This window comes from Sorex araneus, chromosome 10 (assembly GCF_027595985.1).
Source record: "Sorex araneus isolate mSorAra2 chromosome 10, mSorAra2.pri, whole genome shotgun sequence".
NCBI classification, from domain to species: Eukaryota; Metazoa; Chordata; class Mammalia; order Eulipotyphla; family Soricidae; genus Sorex; species Sorex araneus.
Genome location: NC_073311.1, coordinates 1,352,178 through 1,368,481, shown reverse-complemented (window position 1 = coordinate 1,368,481; position 16,304 = coordinate 1,352,178). Strand labels below are relative to the sequence as shown.

Sequence of the window (16,304 nt, the reverse complement as noted above, 5' to 3'; positions counted from 1 at the left end):
TTCCTAAACATCCATCATTAGATTCTCCTGGACCTGGACTGCTGCAGGGAATTTAGAAACCAGCATGAGGCAGAAGGGCATTGTGTTGCCTTGTGTCAGCAGGGGCCTCGGGACACTACAGCAGAATTGAGACTTCAGATGGGTATTTTTGAAGGCACATTCATGAGTGACGGTGACTGTGCAGTGTTGGTCTTTAGACCACTAGTTTTTTTAAAAAAAATTTATTAGAGAATCACTGTGATGTACAGTTAAACTTATGAACTTTCATGTTTGAATTTCACTCATACAGTGATCTTTTACCCATCCCTCCACCAGTGCCCATTCACCTCCACCAATGATCCCAGTATCCCCTTCACCACCCCCACCCCACCCCCCACCACCTCACCCTGCCTCTGGCAAGGCATTCCCTTTTGTTCTCTCCTTTTGGGTATTGTAGTTTGCAATAGAGGTATTGAGTGGTCTTCATATAGAACACTAGTTTTTAATTATCGTTGCATATCTCTATCATCCTGAGTTGTCCTTTGTAAAGCAGAGTTAGATGACAGACAAAATTGCCCGCAGGGATTGCCAGAGTCTTAGTTTAGTCCTGACTTTAAAGCGTGTCACAGGCCTGATGGCCTTCAGCACTTGCTACATCTGGGAATGGCCTAAGTGAGTCATTTTTGGCGAAAGCATTCCTGTTAGAGGACCTGAGAATGAAACCTTATGTTGAAACAGCACACATGTAAAGTTGTTTTTTGAGGGCTGGGTGCTGGGGGTGAGTTGGCATGTCCAAAGGGAAACAAACACGATAAAATGTCTGTTGTTGGTTTTTTTTCCTCCAATATTCTTTGTTTATTGAAGCAACAAGTAAGGGTGAGGAATGTGACTTAATGGTAGAACAGATGTCTGGTATTGTGTGAGACTTTAAATTTGATTGGGAAGGAAGGGAAGGGGAAGGGGGAAGGATGGAGAGATAGGGAGGAAATGGGAGGAGAAGGTGGAAGGGGAACAGGAAATGAAGGGAAGGGACTAGTGGGAGCTGAAAGAAGGAAGTAAGGAGAGGAAGGATGATTCAGACTTTAAGCTTCATCTTTTTTTCCATCTGATGCTCCTTGGAGATCCTGAGGATATTGACAGAAAAATTAGAAACATGGGAATTTCACAGTGATTTCTCCCACCTCTATTTATAAACTGGTATCAGTCTGTGAGAGAAAAGAAGTGAAGAATTCTCTTTAAGTGCTAGATCATTTTTTTGTTGTTATTTCCCAAATATGTCTGACTTAAAGTCATTTAGAAAAATGGCCGGGTGAGGGATTCTGTGGGATGAGGTCTAGACGTAGAACTTCTAGGGGCCAGTGAATTTGGGATAGAAGAGCTTTCACTATGGTGCTCGGGTCAGGAATGATGAATGACTGCAGAGGTGAGTTGGTAGCTCCCTCTCTGCTCCAGTTGTAAGCACATTTAGACTTACCTGTAGGATGCTTAGAAATCACCCTGACCTTGTTGACTTCTTAGTGAGTCTGTAGAAAAACAGGGGTGGGGAAGGGAGGACAGAGAAAGGATAGGAAAAGGAAGGGGGTCCGTTATTATTAATTTTGTTTTATTTTCTTTCAATCTAGTTTTATTTATTTTACTAATAACTTTACAGTTTCACATCAGCATATTTTTTGGCCTCTGCCCTTTTGCCAATGAAACCTGTAAGATACTGTTAGCCTATAATTATGAGACCTTTATTAAATTACATGCATATCCCTGGGAAACATTCTGATTTTTTATTTGAAATGATGCCATGAAGAAATAATATACCTTACACCTGTATAGCATTTGATAGTGTCAGATGTTCCTCCATGTACAGGATCTGTGTGATTCTGTGTGTGATCCTGTGATACAGGTTGGATTTAAAAGATATTGAACCCATTTTATAGGTAAGAAACTGAGTCAGGGGAGGCTTGATCAGATCACGTGGCCAGTAAGTGGCATTTTGTCTCCTTCTGCCTGACTCTTTGTTAGGCAGAGATGAAATTTATATGGGTTGGTGTAGGATAACATTGGGTTTGTCCTTTCAGCCTTGCCGCAGGGAACTTAGTTTACCTTAAAGCAATGTCTTTTCTGTATAGACACAGGAAGACAGTTAATATTATGCTTTGTAATTTGGGAATTGATTGACTCCAATAATATTTACTCCTGGGCATCTGCTTTCTTGACTCAAGTTGCCCTTAGTTCCTAGTACCCCAAAAGCAGGGTCCCGATGAGGGACGGAATGGACCCAGGGCAAGCTGTGAGCTACCCTGGCATCGAAATGGGCCAGGCCAAAGCACCACAATACTCAACTATAAGTTGAGAGCATAGTCATAGACAAATGCTGTCATGATCCAAAAGTAACGACGAGACTAGGACCCTGATGGGGTTAGGAAGACTAACCTGACCTGAGGACTGTGGTCTAGAAAATACAGTGAGATGTCCTCAGGAAGAACCAAACTTTAAGTTTGATATATCTCTTACTATACTCATACAGAATGACATTGCTAGAAATATTAGAAGTAAATTTACAATAACTATTTAAATGGATTACTAGCTGAGGAAAGAAGAAAGTGACACACCCTGGATGGGATCCCGCCCTTGAGCGGATCTTCTGGTAGTCTGGAGGAATCTCCTTAGATGAGATTTTGTTAATCTCCTGGAGGAGTGGCTTTACCCCTCTTTGTTGATTGGTTAATGTTCAACCCACCTTTGTGTCACCACCCTATGTGATTGCTATATAAACTAAGACTGTAGGAGAAGAAGAGAGAAGACACAAAAGCGAGAGAGAAGACACAAAAGCAAGAGAGAAGACATAGAAGCAGAGACAGAGAGAGGTCAGAAGAGACCAGAGGAGAGGCTACAGAGATAGAGAGAGATAGAAGAGAGCACAGTGGCATACACAGAAGCAGAGCACAAGGAGGAGCCATCCCGATCTGGTCCACAGCGGCTCCAGAGCACCAAACGTGAGCACAGAGAGAGAGACAGAGAGAGAGATAGACAGACAGACAGAGACAGAGACAGAGACAGAGACAGAGACAGAGACAGAGAGCGCTGCCCCAAGAGCCCACGAACAACACATCATCAAACATCACACCTTCCGCGCGTGTGCATTTGTAATTTTTTACAGGTTGGAAGAGGAAGAGGCCGCTCACCCTGGTAAGTTTTTTCTTTTAACCTTCTGCAGATTTATTTGATTACTATATTGAATTGGTTCCCATTATTCATACTAGTTGTATTTGTAAAGTGTGACTGCAAATGCAGAACTATTGCTCTTCAGTAGTACTTAGGTTCAGGTGAGTTTCCAGGCCCACAAATTCTGTCCACTGGTTAAAAATCTGACCTTGTCTTCTGCATTTCTTCTGAAGACCCCTTACTGTGGACACAATCAAGAATCACTGAAGGTGCTGAAAATCTTGCTTTTGGGCCGACAGGTACAACTTGGGAAATTATCAAACATTTTTAAGCAGTCTCAAAAAAAAATTGGGTCAATTCTCAAACACGGAAATTGAGAATGATTGAGTCGACTCTCCAGAGGCTGATCTTCCCAGGGGAGTGCTTCCATGTTTCTGAATTTCAAATGTAAACTTCATATTGTAGGTCTCACTACCTCTGCACATGAAGCAGATGGCTTTCAGAAGTATCAGGGACTTCTGTCTGATGAGCCATGAAATTAATCTGAATGTGTTTTTAAAAAAATTTAAATATAATGCTACTTTGCTACACTGAACCATATGTGGGTCATCCATCATACTTAGTATCTCTGACAGATAAAGACTAAAAGAACTGGGAAAGTCTCTTTCACTCTTTACTATTCAGGAAAACCAGACAATATCTCGTATTATGGGAAAGGCTTTTAATGTACCTCCACTGCTAGGTACCTACTTGAGTTTCTCAGTAATTTACTTGTTCCTTCTTCTGTCAGTTCATTTATAGGACATACTTGGTTGGGGGTATTAATTATATTCTAGCTCATGGGCTAAGCCCTGGAAAGCCAAGATAATAAAGTAAGATGTTCTCATAATAGTAAGGAAAGCAAAAACTAGATAATTACCTATAGCATGTATTAGTTAGATACAGAACCTTGCTTGCTGTAACTCCAAGGCAGATTATCTCACCCAGTGTTAAGATAAAGCGGCTTAGAGAAGGAGGTCAGAAGCACACAACTTTCCTGAGTAGAGTTAAATAAAGACGGGGCTAGAATTATCATAGGCAATGGCACTAGCACATTAATTTATGATGGGATGAAAGTGCAGTGCAGAAGTGCAGTGCATCTGAACATATAGCCACATATAAAAGGTAGTGAACTTTGGGCCAAAGTAAGCCAAAATACACATTTTATTTTATAGCATTGAAATACTTTTACTTTTAGTTAATGAATGCCTTGATCAAAATTGTAGTTGTAAAGAATAATTTGATTATATTATGGATAATTAGAACAAGTGTTTGCTTCTTGTTTGATTTTGGGGTGCCACCCTCAGTGGTGCTCAGGGCTTATTCTGCACTCAGGGATCACTCCTGGTTACAGCTTGGGGGACAATATGGGGTGTCAGGAATCAAACCCAGATTGGTCACACGCAAGACAAGCCCCCTACCCATGATACTATCAGTCTGGTCCTAAATATAGTTATTTCCTCTTCCTCTCTCTACTTGGTATTTGATAAGAGGGGGAAAAAGAAAAATATCATGATTTTTTTCAGAAAAGTCCTACCCATGTCATACATAGCTATTTTTACACTTAACCCCATTCCACTTTTACTTGATCATTGAAAGTATACGTTTAAAATTCACAGAGGCAACAACTTAGATTTAAAACACTTTGCCTTGAGTCAGTTTAATCCAGTATGCTGCTGTTATGAAGGGTAATGTCTGTTGTTCATCACCCTGAGTGTGAGGAACTCTTTGTTATGTCCACCTCAAAGGAACCTAGAGTAGTTAAAGAGACCTGAATTGGAAGTTACAGAGAGTGTATCATTTACTTCCTGGATAACTTTCAAGTTAAGACTGAAAAGACCTTAAAAAATTCCTAACACCAGTCGCTTTATTAGACCAGGAACTGAGGTTCAGAAAAATTAGCAGATACACAGTGGAGTGAGTTAGGTGATCAGCATGACAGACTCAGTCTATGTGATCTGGTTTCTGAACAGCTACCAGCAGATTCCTGGGAAGAATATAATTGGCACTGTATTCTAACACAGTCTTGGTGTTTGTATCAATGTAGGGTTTCTCATTTGTTCGACAAGGTCTGCTTGGTGTCAGAATACATGGGGATCTGCTGGGGACTGTAACGGAAATATTCATTCTAGTAAATATAACTTTTTAATACTGGAGTTATTAAAAGTGTTCTTTGATCTTCAAAAGGTGATTCTGATTATGTATGTACACAGATTAGAGATTGGAATATGACCTTCTACTCATTTTGTATGCTATTAGTCAACTTCTTTATTGTTGAGATACATAAGATTTGCTGTCATTATTGCAATACTAAGTATTATGTATTATGATTTTAAGCTACTACGGTTTAAATTTATAGATTTTTCTTCCATTTTGAGCACTTTTCATAATTTTCTTATGTTATTTTTTTTTGGTTTTTTTTTTTTTTGCTTTTTGGGTCACACCCAGCGATGCTCAGGGGTTACTCCTGGCTTTGCACTCAGGAATTACCCCCTGGAGGTGCTTGGGGGACCATATGGGATGCCGGGGATCGAACCCGGGTCGGCCGCGTGCAAGGCAAACGCCCTACCCGCTGTGCTATCGCTCCGGCCCCAATTTTCTTATGTTATTGACTACATTTATTTATTACTCACCTCTAGGGGTAATATTCTAGAAATTATTCAATACATGTATATATGTATTCAGGAATTTTTGATCCATAGTTTGAGAAAATACAGAGATTACAAGGTATTTAATTATAAAATTTTGATAATTCTCATGGGTTGTGCACACTCAAGATTAAAAACACAAGGATCAGAAAAAAGTAAAGCAGGGAAAGTGCTTGCCTTGCAGAAAACTAAGTGGGTTCAATCCCCAGCACCCCATAGCATTTCCTGAGCCTCACAGGAGTGATCCCTGAGTAGAGAGCCAGGGTGAAACCCTGAGAACTTTCAGGTATGACCCCAAAAGCAAAACATAAAATAAAATTATATATAAAATTTGGCTCTGGTTGTCTGAAGCTCGTTTTAAGAATGATGTTATTTTTAGTGTCTTTATTATTACTCTGGCCCTTAGTTCCAATGAGAGGTATCTGGAATAATTTTCTCTTCCCTGGATGGAAATAATGACTGAGCACAAGATAGCATGCTCCTTTTATGTTTCTGCCACTTGGTATTCTTTGGGGAAGAGTTCAAGAACCAAATACCCTTCATTCCTCTGTGTGCTACTTAGAAGGACTATAGGCATCAGCATGTGGCTCAGTGAAAACGCAAATGTTTTACAAGCACAGCACTTGGGTTTGATCTATACTAAGGGGAAAAAGAATCCTGTAGGGACAGAACATTTCAGATCCCTATATTTGCATTATCTTAACATCAAAGCTGTGAACAATTTCTCCAAGAATATTTTCATTTTCTGTAATACACTTTCTTTTGGGGTACCTGTTAAAAGTTCAATTCTTCAAGAGGGCAGCCTGTTAAGATATTTCACCTACATTTTTCTTCTTGCTGTTGTTTCTTCATTAACTTTCAAATTCTGTCAGTAATACAGCCAAATTCTGCAGCACTTCTTATGTAACAAGGGAAGATGCTTTGTGAATTGCCACATTGTGAATGTGAAGTGACTTGTGAGTTTTCTTCCAGCAGTTCCAGTTTCCCGCACATGTAACTGAAACAAACACCTGTGTTTCTCTCCAACTCATCTTCCCCACTTGTTTTCTCAGCCCATTTGCACCCCATGTTAATATTAGATTCTGATTAGCCTGTGATTCCATCACCTTAGTCAAGTTACAGAATTTATTTAGGGAGGATTTCCTTGAAAAAGGGACCCTCTGGTCTCTTTTTAAATTAAAAAATTAAATATTATTATTTTGGGGGGTTTTGAGGGCCACATCCAGGGATGTTCAGCGGCTCCTCCTGACAGTGATCAGGAGTGGTTCCCGGTGGTGCTTGGGAGACCATATAGGGTGTCAGGGATTCAAACAAGGGTTGTTGGGAAGCAAAGCCAGTGCCTTCACCCCTGTACTGTCTCTAATCCTTACTCTTAATCATTGTTATTACTGTTTGTGAAAAACCTGCACAGAAATCAAAGTATGACATTACATCCGTATCGTAGAGGGGAACAAATGTAATGTTGAAAGGTATTGGTATTTATACCAAAAGCCTACTCAAAGATTTTTAAGTTGAAGTAGAGTGGTAACATGCATGCCGAAAGTAGATAATGGACCAAACATGATGACCTCTCAGTGTCTGTGTTGCAAGCTATAATGCCCAAAAGTAGAGAGAGAGTATGGGGAATATTGTCTGCCATGGAGGTAGAGGGAGGGTGGGAAAGGGGGGGTATACCTGGGATATTGGTGGTGGGGAATGTGCACTGGTGGAGGCATGGTGTTTGATCATTGTGAGATTGTAACCCAAACATGAAAACTTGTAACTATCTCATGGTGATTCAATAAAATTTTAAAAAAAAGAAAGAAAAGATAAAATGAAAAAAAAGTAGAAAGAGAGTATGGGGAATATTGTCTGCCTTGGAGGCAGGGGGAGGGTGGGAAAGGGGGGGGCGTATACCGGGGATATTGGCGGTGGGGAATGTGCACTGGTAGAGGAATGGGTGTTTGATAATTGTGTGATTGTGACCCAAACATGAAAGCTTGTAACTATCTCATGGTGATTCAATAAAATTAAAAAAAATTTAAATAATGCACTGTTGTTTAAATTACCTATTAAGACTCTTTGAATTGTCTGTATACAAAGCTAAAATAATTTCATTTAATCTTTTTAATATTTGCATAATGACCAGAAGTTTGGAAAAGCTGGTAAATGATGTAAATCCAAAGTAAATAAAAAGAAAATGGCTGATAAACATAAAAATATTTGTTTCCAATACAGCATTAAACATACATCAAACAATTCCTTACCTGTAAAGTTGATTAAGTACAAAAACTTGAAAACTTGTAGTGAGAAAGGCTAGGAAAATTTGAAAACTTTAGTGATAAATGTTAGGAAAATACAATCATGTTGTTATTGGAATGATAAATTTTGTGACCTTTCTGAAGGATGATTTGGCAGTACTTTCCAAAACTTGAAATGTGTGTACTCTTTAACCGAGAAATTCCACAAGTATACCAAGGTAGAGCCTTTGTTACAAGACTCTTTGCAGCATTTTTGCAGCATTTTTTAGCAGACTAAACAGAAAGCAATCAGTGTCTTTTAGGAGTGTATGGTAATCTATTAAGCCATTAGAATAACATAAAATTATTTTAAGGGCCAGAGAGAAATAACGGTGGTTAGGGTGATTGCCGTGCTGACCCAGGTTTGATCCCTGGAGTCCCACGTGGTCCACAGACTCCTGTCAGGAGTGACCTCTGAGTGTAGAGTCAGGAGTAAGCCCTGAGAACAGCTGGGTGTGGCTCAACAACCCATCCCCATCACTTAAACTGTGTCACTTTATATGAAACTTTTTAAAATTGGGTAAAAAAATAATATATAAGAATATGGACAATATTAAATTTTTCTTTTCTTTTTTTTTAAAAAAAAGAGGAATGGAGGAATGAAAGATCTGCTTCTACGTACTTGTGCAAACAGCTTCTTAGATGCTTGTTGAAATAGATTCCTGCTCATTCTGGGAAGATGGACCAGAGCACAGAGATCCAGAGGGTATGGGGGTGGGGAAGAGAGAGAAGAGAAGAGAGAACATTTTTATACCTATACCTAAAAGTAATGTTCTTAATGGGCTTCAACAGAGAGTCTCCACTTTGTTTATGGGCTGACTTTAAAAACATAAATAATTAGTGAGGCCACCAAGTGGGTGGAAATAAAAACTTTACCCATTTTCAGAAATGAGAAGTCATGTGCTTGAACAGAGCTATCATTTAATCATTTCAATTGGCTATTTGAAACAATTCAAGCAAATTTAATGCCATTTTCCTAAAGAAGAATTTGCTTTGAACTCTGTGGATAATTATTCCAAGTACCTATCACTTCCATAGAGAGAACACAATGATCAAATCACTCCATCTATTATTTCTAGTTTGGGGCATCATCTTTGAACTGGACGTGCCTATGGTCCACTAGTAATCTGGAAGTGTATTTTGATACCTGGATTGAGTCCTGCAATAGCTATTTCCTCTGCTTCCCATTTTTGCCAGTTTCCTGGCCTTTAAATTTGACCAAATATGGGATGGAGTCCAGCGAGTGGGGCATTTGCCTTGCATGCGATCAACCTGGGTTTAATCCCTGGCATCCTCTGAGCACCACCAGGAGCAATTCCTGAGTGCAAAGCCAGGAGTAAGCCATAAGCATCACCGGAGGTGACCCAAAAAGCCAAAAATAAGTAAAATAAAATTGACCAAATAACATTTTACTTTGTTTCCTTTTAATAATTCAGAAAAATTGAGGTAACTTAATTTCTGTGTCAAATTAGAAATTAATTAAAAATAATTTAATTAATATGGGGTTCATAAAAGTATTGTTTCATATTTAATATCAACTTGAATACTATTAACCCTTGGCAATTTTTAGTGCTCTCGACTGAGGACTTCTTCAGCTCTCCTATCCTGGCCTCGGTCATCTCTCAGGATTTCTAGAATTTATCCCATACTAGAGATACCTACTCTGCTTTGTCACACTTTCCTACAGACTTACAGTGTGGTGGTGACTGAATCATGATTGTCAACTCTCTCTCTCTCTCTCTCTCTCTCTCTCTCTCTCTCTCACTCATACACACTTTCTCTTTTTAATGCCTCCAAAGTGCTCCCTCTGCATTATATTTTTTTTGTCCCAACTACTCTAAACTCTCTGGGAGTGACAATGCTCATTTCTTTCAGATGGAGACTATTTTACCTTCACAAGACACGAACCCATTGGAGTATGTGGACAGATCATCCCAGTGAGTGTCTCCCGCATGTCTCAGATTTATTTTCATTTGAACCAGTTCTCTTAAGGATACGTAAAACATGGACCTCCGTAATGTGTGTTTTCCATTACTGGGGAGAAAAAGAACCCAATCTTGTGTTGTTGACATATCTTCAACAGCCTCCCTGCAAATGCTTATTTGAACAGGTTAATAGGGTTTCAGCTCCGTTACTAGGAGTTGAGCTCTCAAGTCATGGAATTCTCATGATTAAAATAAGCAAAGACAAGCCCAGCGTATTAATAACCTGCCCTTGGTTATGGATGTCCATTCTACTTATGGAAAATGAATGCTTTGTTATATTTGCTTATTTATTTTTTAGAGCTATGATTTACCATCTTTCAGGATACATTGTTTTATATGGTCTTTTAATCTTATTCTTTACCACTGTTTCCTTTCACACAAATCTCGATAGAAGACTGCAGAAGACACAGCAGTACAATTAACGTCACAGTCATAATTGAAACCATGCCGTGCTGTTGTGTTTTGTAAAGAGAAATAGATGTAGTGCTCAGTGTTTGGATTGGAACATTAAACATTCCCTCTCTCTCTCCCCTCTCCCTCTTCTCCCTCCTATCTTCCTCTCTCTTTCCCTCCCCTAATAGTTCTAGCTAATCATTCTGGCAGGAATTTCAGGGGAGATTCTAATTAAACACTGTATAGACAAGAAGCATTTTCTTTTCAAAATAAGAGAGAATTAAATTCAAGATAATTTGACCTTGGAACCCAAAGATTTTTGAAAGGTGTTACTGGTGCCCGCTGAAGCAAATTGAACAATGGGATAACAGTGCTACAGTGCTACAGTTAATATTTAATGATTTACAAATTCTGAATCACTGTAAAATGCATTAAAGGAGGAAAGCATAACGCATGAAGTTTGACTTAAGTTCTTGTATTGCTAAACCACCCAGTGAAATCCCACTTGGATTTGAGCTGGGAGGCAGGTCTGGTACTTTAATTGCAGACTTCAAACCTGTTCTTCTTGGTCTTCTCCAGTTTGAAGCTGTGGCATTCACTGACAGGACAAGAGCCACTTGTCAGCCGACTCCAGCTGAATTACTGTGTTTCAAGATTTATATACTGTAGATGGAATTAAAACATCACTGTAGACTCCCAAGTTTATAAACAACTAAGGGGAAAAGAAATTGGGTGTTTGGTGAAGGCAAGACACTTGTATATTTTTGCAAGCTTGCCAGGGCCAGTGAGAATCTTTCAAGGATGGCAGCTGAGATGCTTCAGGCAGAAACAGTGTGGTCAGGGGCTACAGCCAGGGAACCAGGATTTCTGTTTTCTTTCTTAATGAAATTATTGATGACACCTGATAGGACCGTGACTCATGTCTTTGCTTATAGCAATACAAACAATATCTTTTCAAAATCTGCTTAAACCATTTCAGGCCTCAAATTTATATATTCATGTATATATTCCATTTCCTCTTGGTTTATTTTGGAGTGGAAAAAGAGAAACTAAAATTTGTATAGGCTGATCAATAAAGACACTTTGATTTTAGCGATCCTGTGCATTTTGTAACCATACATATGTATGTATGCAACTATATGTATGTGCATTACAAAATGAGTATATATTTGTAAAATAAAGGTGCGTCTATGAAATGTATTGGCTTACGTATAATTTGGCTGGAATTTTCTCTTCTAATTCTTCTACAATGAAGAGTTCCATACCAGTATAGAAATTCAGGTGTAAAATTGCCTAATGCCAGAAAAAGTTTTTATACTTACGAACTTACTGGAACAAAAGTCTAATTTTAAAAACATGTAACAACACTGAAATGCTAAACCAAAACAAGGAAAAAGCAGACTCCCTTTCACGAGATTTCTTTGTGAGGCTAGTTGGAATACAGTAATTTGCTAAACACAGAGAAAAGGGAAGGTTTCACAACCAGTCCCATTCTATTCTTAATGGAATGATTTAAAAAGTCTAAATATCTCTATTGTGTAACAGATTAGATTTATGTTGAGGACTAGTCTGCGAAATCTGAGAAGTCACAGCTTGAAAACAAAGTCATGTAGGAATATTTTTCCATCTATCAATCCTGTGAGTTTTTTTCCCTTTCAGTGGAACTTCCCCCTGCTGATGTTTGCCTGGAAAATTGCTCCAGCTCTGTGTTGTGGCAATACAGTAGTTATTAAACCAGCAGAACAAACACCTCTCAGTGCCCTCTACATGGGAGCCCTCATCAAGGAGGTAAGAGAAGGCTCTGGGCCTACTTGGAGCACATCTGATTCACTATCCTGCATCAACTTGCTTGATCCATGTCTTCTCAATTGTGTTTTTTTAGGCTGGATTTCCGCCAGGAGTCATCAATATTTTGCCAGGATATGGGCCAACGGCTGGGGCAGCAATTGCTTCTCACACTGGCATTGACAAGATTGCATTCACAGGGTCTACTGAGGTAAGTACCTAAGCACCAGTGGGGTTGAGGAGAAGTCGTGCAAATGAGTTTGGAAGAAAACTTCCTGAAAATGTTCCCACTGGGCTGGACCAAGAGAGCAGTGAGACCCCAGAGCCTCAAAGGGGCCAGTATTTGTATCTCAGCTGTAACATGGCGAATGCCAGAGGAAAGGTTGATTGTTGACCGTTGGACAAAAAAGGTCATTATAGTTATAAAATTATGAAATAAAAGGAACATCAGAGAGGAAACTCAGACATACAAACAAAAAGTTGCCTTAGAAGGACTGTGCCAGAAGCTGGGAGTCTCAGCATATTCTTGAATCAAGAGAGCACTATTGCCTTGGCAAGCTAAAAGGCTTGGGATCTAAACTCATCTCTGCTAGAGACTAAAATGAAAACCTAGGTTCCCTTCTCATTAGCTCCCTGGAGTCTCTAGTTAGATACCGCTGATAATCCAGCCCATGAGGCATAGGGGTGGTAGAAAGCAGGGTTCTACAAACTTTCTGTCAAAAGGAAGATAGGAAATATTATAAACTCCAAAGGCAGTTTTTTCTCTGCTACAGTATTTCTCACTCTTTTCCACCCCCATTCTGGCTTGTTACTTTCTTGTGATCCTTCAGTACTTCCAGTTCCTCCTAGTCCCATGCTGTGCTAATCTCTACCCACCATTTATGAAGTTTTACCTGTGTCCCTCTTGGAATATCTGGCAGGCACCCAGTGTGCCATATTCCCTTGTTGGAGAAACACTGATTTATTGCAACTCAGCTATACCTTTCCATCAGGAAGTAGCCATCTGTGACGTGTAAATGTGTAAACTGAGCATCACTGTGAATTCCTAAAACTTATCAGCTTCAAAATGAAGATTTCATGTATATTTTATCATAAAGTAATCATCTTTATATTTTTTAAATAATATTTTAAAAACAAGAGTTTTTGTTTGTTTTTTGTCTTGTTTTATTTGTTTTTTTCTCCATTTTTTTATATTGTTGTTGTTATGCCTAGTGGTGCTCAGGGCTGACTCCTAGCTCTGGACTCAGAGATCACTCCTGGTGGGTCTGGGGAACCATACGGAGTCCTGGGTATCGAACCCCGATCAGCTGTGTGCAAGGCACGAAAAAACAGGAGTTTTTAGCTCATAGGAAACAGAGCAGGTTTGACCCAAAGGTTAATGAACCCTTGACACGTCAGTTTGGGAAGATTTTTTTAATAAAATGTTCTCCTTAGTGTCTTTGATGCAGGTGACATGGACAATAAAAGATAGAGTTTGATTCTTTTTCAAATAGAACTTCTTAGGTGATACTCTATTGAATGAAGGATGCTTAAATTTAGAGTAATTCTACATAACAGAAATATTACGTGAATAGCATTTGTCATCTAAATTTTGCATCTAGCCACATTTTAAAATGTTTTTTTAAATGTTTCTTTAATCCAGTATTTTTAAAATACCATTTCAAGATATAATCAATATAAAAATAATTTTCATAACATGTTGTATTTCTTTTTTCAGATATCTTTAGCGTCTGACAGGGGTTTACATTTTCAGTGCATTTCAGTTAACATTCGCCACTTTCAAGTGCTCAGTAGCCCTGAGTGGCTAGAAACTATCATCTAGGACAGCAATGATCTGGAATTTGATTCTGTCTGTTGATACAGTTAGTGATACTTAATTAAACTAACTCATGTTAAAAAGTTTCTTAAGAAAGTAATTGATAAAACCTGTTGTTATCTTTTTTTGGCTCTTTTAGTTTCATGTTTGGGAAGAGTTTATTTTGTTAGCTTCAGGTTGTACTTGCTACAGTGATTTTTTTTCTATTTTAATGAACCAGACAAAAGAGAGTACGAAATGAAACTACTGTATCTACTTAAATTAAGTCCAAGGCTTTGAGTAGATCTGCTTAAGGACTAGATACTAAAACAAACTGCAATTAGGAATGGGCAAGACTAGTGACAAATGATGGGTAGAGGGTGCATTTGGATTTCTTTGAAAATTTGTTTACATCTTCATTTACTCTTAAAAAAATGAAATCAGAAACCTTAAACACTATTTTAGGAGTATAGATTATTCAGGAAGTCAAGTGAACTCATAATTAAAGGTTTTGGCTCTATATCCAAGACTGTATAATGAATATATACATAGAATAAATGTATATATTTTTCAAACTAAACCAAAATATTAAAAAGTACTCTTTACTCCTTTACCCTCTTTTTCAGATAACTAACAAAAGGTCCTAACTGAGTCAGCTAAGAGACTTCTACTGTATTACATTTAAAAATAAAAGCGAGATCACAATGTATAAAATGCGATATCACACTTCAATTTCAATGTGTATAGGTTGCCTTATTTTAATAGCTGAGTAGAACACTCTTGCATCAGTGTGTTACAGTTTAATTTATCCATCATTCATATGTACTTCAAAGTGATTTATACATTTCCTCCTATTATATGAGCTTCTGAAACAAAAGATATTGGACAAATAAAACATTTTTTCTACATATGGTAGCTGTTCGGTTTGGATAGGACTTAGAAATGGATTTTAAAAGGAAGAATATTTACATTTTTACTTTGCTATTGCCAAAAATGCTATAGAATGATTGTTTCATTTAGAGGACCTCTTTCTGTGGTAAGTAACTTAATCTCTTTTTCTTTAGTATTTTCAGATAGTATTAACTTGTTCTTTGCTTTTTAAAATGCTTTATTAAAGCAGTTGTTTGGCATACTGATTTTTTAAGTTTATATGTTTTGATATCTTTCTGTGTTTCTCCAAATGACTTCTGGATTTCTTGTCATCTTTAAAGAAACCCTTTAAGGATTATAAAAGTGGTTCTTAACATTTTCTTTCAGTACCTTTATTATCTTGTTTAAATCTTGAATCTGGTTGAAAATTATTTTTATATGTAATTGAAAAGTGAGACCTGAGTTTTCTTTACTTATTTTTCTAGATGAGTGTTCAGTTTCCTCAACATCATTCATTAAACAAACTGGCCCTTTGCTTGTCATGAGTACAGTATGACTTTGTATAAGGTATTTCCATCCATACACATTTTAGTGCTCAAAATTTTGTCTTTTCTTTAGCTAGTACTATATTGCTTTAATTCTAGATTTCCTATATTGCGGTTTGGTTGGCATAGTACCCTCTTACTTGATTTTTCAAAATCTTTTGGCTTATTCTTCTCATCCTATAGATAAAGTCTCAAATCAGTTGTTTAAGTACCTTGCCTTGCTCCCAAAATTTGGCTTGTAACAGCATAACATGGTCTATTCAGGTAAGGGTAAGTGTTTTCTCTGCAGAGAAGAGCGGGTCAGATGCCTGTTTCTGAGTTGTCCTGTACTCACCACCACCAGTGCCATTAGGTATGTCTCAGGCATTTCTTGGTGAATTAATTTCTAAGCAATTAACAGTTTCTTCCAAGATGGGTTCAGTCTGGGCTGTCATGCTAGTACAGCAGGAGGGCATGCTTGTCTTCCACACAGCCCACCCAGGCTCGATCCCCAGCACCACATATGATCCCGTGAGCACCTTCAGGAGTAACTCCCGAGCATTTCCACTTGTGGCTGAAAAAAAAGAAGGAAAAAAAAAGTTGTTCCAAGAATATATCAGTTTAAAATAAGAACTTTTCAAAATTACAGTGCCATATGTTGGAAAATTACTGTGAACGGATAACTTAGTGGACAGGAATTGGCGTGGTGAATGAGTGAGAGAATAAAATGTTTTTTTTCCAGGCTACTCGGATCCAAATCTCTATTTCCCAATTAAGGTATTATTGGCAACTTAGAAAAATTTTACTGCAGAATAAATTTCTTATATCCTATAACTTACAACTAATAAAAT

The 16,304-nt window shown here is 38.1% G+C and overlaps 1 protein-coding gene across 1 annotated transcript in view; it reads left to right on the top strand.

Moving 5' to 3' along the window:
- ALDH1A2 (aldehyde dehydrogenase 1 family member A2) overlaps nucleotides 1-16,304 on the top strand; it is a 105,459-nt gene that overhangs the window by 50,850 nt on the left and 38,305 nt on the right. The window contains exons 6-8 of the mRNA XM_004602617.3: nucleotides 9,977-10,038; nucleotides 12,139-12,267; nucleotides 12,362-12,475. Coding sequence (XP_004602674.1) covers nucleotides 9,977-10,038; nucleotides 12,139-12,267; nucleotides 12,362-12,475 — 305 coding nt within the window. The remainder of the gene's footprint in view (nucleotides 1-9,976; nucleotides 10,039-12,138; nucleotides 12,268-12,361; nucleotides 12,476-16,304) is intronic.